The following is a 9,072-nucleotide window of genomic DNA, read 5'->3' as shown; positions in this document are numbered from 1 at the left end:
GATGTGAGTTTGAGAAGAATTTTTCATTTCCCAAGAACACGAGTTGCTCTTGAGTCACCAAGATAAATAGTTCTTCTCCTTCCTCAACTTGGGTGTAAGATAAAAATTCATTTTTGTTTGCACATATGTGCCTAGTAGCACCAGAGTCTATCACCCAATCTCTCACATTGGCCACATTATTTATTTGGGAAATAACCGCAACAATTATATTATCCGCTTTAGTAAAATTCAATTTTGACTGAGTGAGATTGTCATTTATCCCAGCTCTTCTCTTGCATTAAGGTGCATTTTTCTTGAAGGTTTTAATATTAGCATTAGATATGTAATCATGTCTATCTACATACCTGTATTTTGACATTAGTGTCTGCCAAAGTTGTGGATGCAATAATACATTTGCAACACCATGAATATCTGGCAGGACAGCTGGAACAGTAGCAGCAGAGACAACACCAAAATTGGTAGCACCATCAAAAATTTCCGCAGTAGTATTACTTGCCGTAGTTTCTTAGATTGTAGGGATATTACACGGAAAAATAACAACAATAATACTGCAATAATATTTGTGACCGGAAATACGTGAATTGACTTGAGTCGTGCTAAGCACTGTCCTAAGAAACTATTTCAGCAATGTGAAATGTTTCCCCAGGATTAAACAAGCTCATCTCTAGTTATTTAGAGGATACAGGAATCAGCAAAATATTAATAATAAATCCAGCAAGTTTGGAATGAGGAAATAAACACAGGTTATAAAAGAAATTGGAACACACAAAAGGCTACACGTAATTGAAAAAAGAGAAGGCTTGTAGTGATGATTACTAATCATTAGCAATCATGAGAGAGCAAAGTATTTGTTGGTATTTTCGGATGGTATAGGAAGTGGGTATTTATAGTTGTAGAATTGTGTAAGAAGATGACAAGTGTTCATCTACTTGTCAAAAACATTCCATGCAAAGAGACAAGTGTTATGTCTCTTCTACCACTTGTTTATGGCTTTGCCATTTGCCATATATCTTCATGCAAAAGACCACATGGTAGATATTTATGACCACTTATAAAATTAAAAGAACACATGGCTATTTAGAATTTTTAAAATACTCCCACAGATAGCACACCTTGAAAATTTTATAAAACATCTGAAGAATTGAATTCGTCCATAATTGAACCCATTTTGTTTTTTGCTTTTTCGATTGGTATTCGGCCTATAATGGAATTCTTTCTGCTTTAATTAAAAATATTCAAGGCCAAATTTCAAGGCCCATCAATCAAACACAAGATCTTGATGATTTGTGTTACAGAGATGACCGATATTGATTAGCCTATAAGTTGTACGTAAACTATACTTTTAATTAGCATCGTATAGTTTCTTTGCTCTTAAATTATTTCAGGGGAGAGTTATTCTTCTTCTTTTTTTTGGTAATGAAGATATTTATTCCGCCTTGTTTAAGAGTTATGTCACGACCCGGATTTCTCACCCTCGTGAGTCGTGATGGCGCCTACTAATGAAAGCTAGGCAAGCCAAATTAATAACTTATCCGTTAATAATCTAATTCTTTTTTAACAATTTACGATAATAATACAAAAACAACGAAATTCAACAATAAGCGGAAGTCTTAACATTTTATAAAACTGAATAGCAATGCGGAAAGTTCAACAAAATCCTCTACCCAAGACTGGTGTCACTGTACTCACGAACTACTAAGAATACTACATACAAACGTCTAAAAGAGAACATAAGCTGTTTGTCTCGATTACAATGAGATAACAGATAAAAATAAAGCATAGAGGAGACGCCGGGCCTGCGGACGCCTGCAAGGCTACCTCGGGTCTCGCTGAAATGAAGCCTGCTCCCACACTACGGCTGCTGCTGCTCGAAACCTAGATCTGTGCAAAATAGCACAGAGTGTAGTATCAGCACAACCGACCCCATGTGCTGGTAAGTGTCTGGCCTAACCCCGGCGAGGTAGTGACGAGGCTAGGACCAGACTCCAGATAAACCTGTGCAGATATATATACAAGTACAACGGAAATATAGCAAGAAAATAATAATTTAAGCTGGGGAAGGGAACATGCTTCAGGGTAACAGATATAATCAAAATATAAGGAACAATGGTACGTACATCTACAGTTTAACTTCTAACAATAATGAAAAGGTAAGACAACTCTCATATTCAACTCATCTTGTTGCAGGCGTGCAACCCGATCCCATTTCTCATTATCTCGTGGTAGGCGTACCACCCGCTCCCATTTCACTATCACTCGTGGTAGGCGTACCATCCGCTCCCATTTCAACATCACTCGTGGTAGGCGTACCACCCGCTCCCATTTCAACATCACTTGCGGTAGGCGTACCACCCGCTCCCATTTCAATATCACTTGTGGTAGGCGTACCACCCGCTCCCATTTCAATATCACTTGTGGTAGGCGTAACACCCGATCCCATTTCAATATCACTTGTGGTAGGCGTACCACCCGCTCCCTTTACTTTCAACACAATACACAATACAATCCCGGCAAGGGAACAATCAAATTAATAATCTTCCCGGCAAGGGAACTATAACAACAAGTCAAACATCCCGACAAGGGAGAGTCAGCTATAACCAATCCTTTTCAACTTCTTCCTGGCACAACTAATACCAATATTTAATCACAACCTTCATAGGATCAAACAAGGGTACACAATTATCAAATTAAGACTCACGGTCATGCTTGACACCGACGCATGGATACTCGTCACCATGCCCATACGTCGTACTCAACACAAACAACTAGCAATTCTGACTCAACTCCTAATCCCTCAAGCTAGGGTTAAACCAAACACTTACCTCGATGCTTTGAACTTAACTCAAGCCTCAACAATAGCTTTACCCCGTGATTCCACCTCTAATCCGCTCGAATCTAGTCACAAGTCACTTAATTACTTTAATAAACACTAAATGAATCAATTTGAATGCATAAAAATGAATTTTCCAAAGTTTTTCCCAAAAATTCCAAAATCGCCCCCGGGCCCACGTGGTCAAAACCCGAAGTTCGAACCAAAACCCGGTTACTCATTCCCCCACGAACTCAAATATGTAATTTTTTTTTGAAATCGGACCTCAAATTGAGGTCGAAATCCCCAATTTTTGAAAAACCTAGGTTCTATCCAAAATCCCCAATTTCACCCATGAAAATCATTGATTCTAAGTGAAAAACATGTTAAATGATGTTAATGAGTGAAAGAATTAAGTAAAAATTGACTTATAAATGATTTGGGATGAAACTTGTTCTTGAAAAATCGCCTAAGGAGTTGTATTTTGAAAGTGGGGTGAAAAATGGCCTAAAATTCGACTAAGTATGAAAATTGCTGGGCTGCAGATATGGGAATTGCGAACTGGGGTTCGCAATTGCGAACCCCGACCAAATGTGGGAATTGCGAACACTTGTTCGCATTTGCGAACTATGAGGAGAATTGGGGACTTCGCATTTGCGAACCATAAGGTCGCATTTGCGAAACCCCAGCCTTCGCATTTGCGAGGCTCAACTTCGCATTTGCGATGGGTTTCAGGCCTGGCAATTCTCGCATTTGCGAGCAGACCTTCGCAATTGCGAGCTCGCATTTGCGAGCCAGGCTTCGCAATTGCAGGTCAGTTATAGCAGCAAAATTCCCAAGGTTGAAAATGCACTCCGACACCTATCCAAAACCCACCCGAGCCCTCGGGGCTCCAAACCAAACATGCACACAACCTCAAAAACATCTTACGGACTTACTCGCGCGATCCAATCGCCAAAATAACATCATATACATTGAATTAAGCCTCAAAATCCATGATTTCTTCCAAATTTTCATAAAACATCAAATTTCCATTTTAAGTCCGAAACACGTCAAACGACGTCCGTTTTCAACCAAACTTTACAGAAAGTGCTTAAACCATATATAAGACTTGTATCGGGCGCCGAAACCAAAATACGGGCCGGATACCATAGTCTTTTAATCAAATTTCATTTCCAATTTCCATAATTATTTCCAGAAAACAATTTCACACAAAAATTTATTTCTCGGGCGTGGGACCTCGGAATTCGATTCCGGGCATACGCCCAAGTCCCATATTTTCCTACGGACCCTCCGGGACCGTCAAATCACTGGTCCGGGTCCGTTTACCCAAAATGTTGACCGAAGTCAAATTTATTCAATTTAATATCAAAATTTAGCATTTTTCTCACAAAATTTATATTTAAGCTTTCCGGCTATGCGCCCAGACTGCGCACGCAAATTGAGGCAACCCCAGATGAGGTTTTTAAGGCCTCAAAAGCACAGAATGAGTAAGGAAATAAGTGATGACCCTTTGGGTCGTCACAAGTTATTACAAATTGGGACTCTTCTAGGACACAAAGTTCCTAGCTTGTCCAGTTCAAAAGTAGAAACAACAAAAGGGGGCGGGGAGAAGTACAACATAGGATTTCCAAAAAAGTTCAAGTTGCTTCCATGTTTTGCCATAGCATCAGCCACTCCACTCGCCATTATCGTTAGTAAGCATGTTAATTAAGATACTGCAATCTGTTTAAACCACTAATCGCCTAATGTTTTGTTGTATTGCTATTTTTAGACCTTGTATAAGGGCGAGGGCTTCCATGTATATGTTAGTAGCATGGGGGATGGACATGTTAAAACCTATAATCCAGTTGCTATCCCAGTCTCTGATAACCCCTCCAATGTCGACACTCCCAGGGTTGCCTAAGCTAGATCCATCTATGTTTAATTTAAAAGTTCCCCGATCAGGTAGTTTCCATTTTATGTAGACAGTCGTCCTGGGGTTGGGACTCTGGAAAGACTCTGTTAACAACTTATATTCCGTTGCACTCTTAACGATGTTATTTAAGGAGAGAGGAGATTTATTGTTGTTAAAGATAAAATTATTTCTGTGAATCCAGATATGCCAAAGGGTAAAGGGAAGGATATCTGCCTTAGATAAGAATCTATTAAAGGAAGATTTATTATGGCAAAGGGGTTTCAACCAGTTATGCATAGTGAGCTCATTGCGGGGCTGATCCGGGTATTTGTAAGAGCTTCCCAATTAATCCCAAATAGGTTTTGAGTGTCGGCAATTAAAGAACATATGTTCCATGTCTTCTTCTTCGTTTTGGCAAATATTGTAAATGCTAGAGTTAATGATTTTTCTATTATGCAACATTTTGGAGGTGGTTAATCTGTTATGGACAACTGTCCATAAGAAGGACTTGATTTTGCTTAAGGTATCGAGCTTCCATAGCCAAGAAAGGTCAGTCCAGTTTCCTTCTTCTTTTGACTGGGCTTTGATAATATTGTAAGCAGCCTTCGTTAAGAAGGATCCATTCGGTCCCTCTTCCCAAGTAAATTTGTCTACTGCCGGCGCACTCTGCTTAACATAAGTGCTGAAAATTTTTTTACGAATGGTTTCTGGTAATTCGAAGGAGAGGATATTGATGTTGAAGGAGCCTTCCACTAGGATAGAACTTAGGGGTAGATTTATTTCATTGAGGGGTAGATTTATTTCATAGAGGGGTAGAGGCCCCTGTATGAGGGAACGTAGGGGGCCTGAGTCTATGATCCAGGCATCATGCCAAAGGTTGATGGATTCCCCATTTCCTACTTCCCAATGTAAGCCTTTTTCGCAGATTTCTCTACCAATACATATATATTTCCAGATGTGGGTTCCTCCTTTTTTCTCTAGATCCTTCCACCTGGAAGAATTCATATTGATGCTATATCTATTTTGTAGGACTTGAACCCATAGAGATTGTTTCTCCCTTGCAAATCTCCATGCCAGAGTTGCATTGAAAGATTGGTTCTTCCATTTGGCTTTATATAGCCCCAGGCCTCCTTCTTTCTTGTCCCTAGTTACTGTGTTCCAATTAATGAGGTGACATTTTCTCTTTTCAGATGTACTCCCCTACAGGAATTCTTTGAATGGTGTCAATATTTTTTAGGGTAGCTTTTGGGAGGCTATAGATTTGCATGACATGATTGGGGATTGCTGCAAGAGTGGATTTTATTAGGGTAGTCCTACCTGCTGTGGTCAGGAGATTTACTTTCCATCACTGTAGTCTACTGTTAAGGCTATCAATAATAGGTTGGAAATCTTTTTTGGATGGGTTTGAGTTCAGGATTGGGAATCCTAGGTATTTCCCTACTTCATTTGAGGGTTTCATGGATAAACATTGACTGATGTATTCCTTATTTCTGGAGGAGGTATTTTAGGAGAACATAATTCTAGTCTTGTGGAAATTAATGGATTGTCCCGAATAGTTGCAGAATTTATTAAGGGTGTCTATTATTGAATTACAGCTTTTTTGATTGGCTTCTGCCATCAAGATTAAGTCGTCTGCAAAAAACAGGTGAAACAACTGTGGTCCTTTATTAGACATTTTAATGGGGGTCCATCTGCAACAGTCAATTTCATGGTGCATAAGTCTAGATAGCATTTCCATGCAGATTATGAAAAGGTATGGGGATAGGGGGTCCCCTTGCCTAATCCCCCTCGTTGGTCTAAAAAAGTCTGTGCTAGACCCGTTTATCAGGATTGAAGTTTGGGTGGTCGAAATACAGGACATTATTAGATCAATCATATCTTTGGGGAAATTTAAAGAGATCAGTGAGAATCTTACGAAGGACCATTCTATTTTTTCGAAGGTTTTCACCAGGTCTATTTTAATTAACATTTTCCCTTTCTTCCCTTTGGTTCTTTTGAAGTAAGACACTACTTCGTTCACAATAATGGCATTATCAGATGCTCTTCTCCCTTTTAGGAAGCTTGTTTGTATGGGGTGTATAACTTTTGAGAGTAGTGGTTTAATTCTATTAACCAAAATTTTTGTAATTATTTTGTAAGCAGTGTTGCAGAGGCTTATAGGTCTAAATTATTTTATAATTTCCAGACTCTTACATTTTGGAATTAAACAGATGTAGGTTTTGTTCATTTCCTCCGGTATTGATTTATTTCGAAATGTCTCTATGCAAAAACTAATTAGGGCATTTTTTGTTTCATTCCAGAACTTTTGGTAGAAGAAAGGGTGGAGGCCATCCGGACCTGGCGCTTTATAAGGTTTAAAGGAGAAGACTGCCTGTTTAATTTCCTGTAGGTCAGGTTCTAAGCTCAGTGAAGAGTGGTCCCTACTACTAAGAGTAGTATAGTGAGACATTGGTGTTTGGTTAGTTATGTAAGAGATATGACTTGTTGTAAAGAGATTGTGGAAGAATTCAGTAATTAAAAGGATAATCTCCTTTTGATCATAGAACCAATTGCCCCCCTCATCTCTTAGGCTAAGGAGTCTATTTCTTCTACGTTGCATTGTGGTAATGTGGAAGAACTTTGTGTTTGCGTCCCCCTCATTTAGCCATTGTACTCTTGACTTGAGTTTCCAGAATACCTCTTCTAGTTTTAAGAGGCCATTAAGATCTTCTGTTAAGGTTGATTCCAGGTCCCTTAGAAATTGACTAGTAGTATACTTAGGTGATCTTTGTATCCCATTGAGCCTAGCCAGGGTAACATTTTTTTATGGGAGATATTTCCAAATATAGTTATGTTCCAGTTTTTTACTTCTTTTGTGAAGTTTTCAATAGCCGTTAGAATAGAGTCGTTGGCGTTCCAATTGGCTTCCACTAGAGGTTTAAAAGTGGGGTGGGATAGCCACATTGATTCTATTCTAAAGACTTTATTTTCACGGGGCATACTTCTTTTTAAATCAAGTTTTATAGGGCAGTGATCCGAGTACATTCTGGTTAAGTGAGTTACTTGGGCTTCAGGGTATATATTAATCCAGTTGGTGTTTGCCATATATCTATCTAACCTTTCCAGTATTAACTTTGATTTTTTCCATTTATTTGACCAGGTGTACTTCGGACCTTTAAACCCTAGGTCTAGGAGTTCACAGTAGTCAATACAGTTTATGAAGTTGGAAACCCTATTATTGTTGACAGGTAATCCGCCAAATTTTTCATTTGCCCCTGTCACTTCATTAAAGTCCCCCGTGACTAACCAGGGGCCTTTAAAGGAGTTTGCTACTATTTTTAGGTTGTTCCATAGGATGCTTTTTTCCTCTAGTAAACAGCTAGCATAAATAACTGATAAAAGCCATTGGTGTGGAGAATCATTTAGCTTTACCATGGCGTGGATTTCCTGCTCAGTGCTAGCTACTTGATCTATTGTCACCTCTGCTTCATTCCACATCATAACCATTCCACCTGAGTTACCCTGAGCTGCAACTTGAGTCATTTTTGTGAACCCAAAGTCCTCCATTATAGCTTGGTGTCCCGCTAACTTTGTTTCCAGTAGGGCCACCAGAAATGGTCTGTTATAGTCTAACATTGATCTAAAAATCCTCCTGAACTCCTCATTACCCGCTCCTCTGCAATTCCAGATTATAACACTCATCGATCTATTTAGGGTTTGGGGTGTCTCTACTTGTACCTGCCGTGGAGTCTCTTGGTGTTGACTCCCCCATGCCGTATTGTCTTGGTACATCCAGTGGTGCTCGTAAAGGGTTAGGATTATTACTGTCCCATATTTGTCAATTCCCGGGGGTCTTTGAAGAATTCTTATATTGATCGAGAATTTCCTCAAGTCGTGCGGGCAGCGTAAGATGTATCATTTTTTCTCTTTTTTCCTTGAACACCAGCGTCTTTGGGTCCCTTATCATGCCGTACTCCACTCGTCTTGCTGTTGATGATCCTTCCTCGTCTTCCCCCTCTTCCGTCTGCGCTTGAGCAAGTGCATGGGGACTGTTTGGTGTCGCTACTGTAGCTATGTTTTGGGCAGCTTCTGTTTGCATTTGGTTTGTGTGTGGTATTGGATTGTTGTGGTTGTTTACATTGTGGGCTGCCTGGTATTGCTGGAAGTGTGTTTGAATTAAGGGTATGGTTTCTTGGAACAAGGGGAATTGCATGCTCAGCCCTATAGGAGCAGTAGGAGTTGGTCGTGGTTGTCTGCTCCAAGGTGATGGGTGAATCCCAAGGTGGGGTGGGGTGGGGGAGGCATTTGGTTGTTGAACATGGCCAGCCATGGGTGATTTGCAACATTGTCCAGCCCTATCCTCAACCCCTCCGTCACTATTTGAGCA

The 9,072-nt window shown here is 39.9% G+C and overlaps 1 protein-coding gene across 1 annotated transcript; it reads right to left on the bottom strand.

Moving 5' to 3' along the window:
• Positions 1 to 344: 344 nt before the first annotated feature.
• LOC109218059 lies at positions 345 to 8,387 on the bottom strand (the record flags this gene model as incomplete). The annotated part of the gene is made up of 2 exons (XM_019382377.1): positions 7,859 to 8,387; positions 345 to 504 (listed from the first exon to the last, which is right to left on the bottom strand). Coding segments are annotated over exons 1-2 (689 nt in total), but the record flags the coding sequence as incomplete, so codon positions are not given.
• Positions 8,388 to 9,072: the final 685 nt, after the last annotated feature.

This window comes from Nicotiana attenuata, unplaced genomic scaffold, assembly GCF_001879085.1.
Source record: "Nicotiana attenuata strain UT unplaced genomic scaffold, NIATTr2, whole genome shotgun sequence".
Taxonomy (NCBI): domain Eukaryota; kingdom Viridiplantae; phylum Streptophyta; class Magnoliopsida; order Solanales; family Solanaceae; genus Nicotiana; species Nicotiana attenuata.
This window is presented reverse-complemented; position numbering and strand designations above follow the sequence as displayed.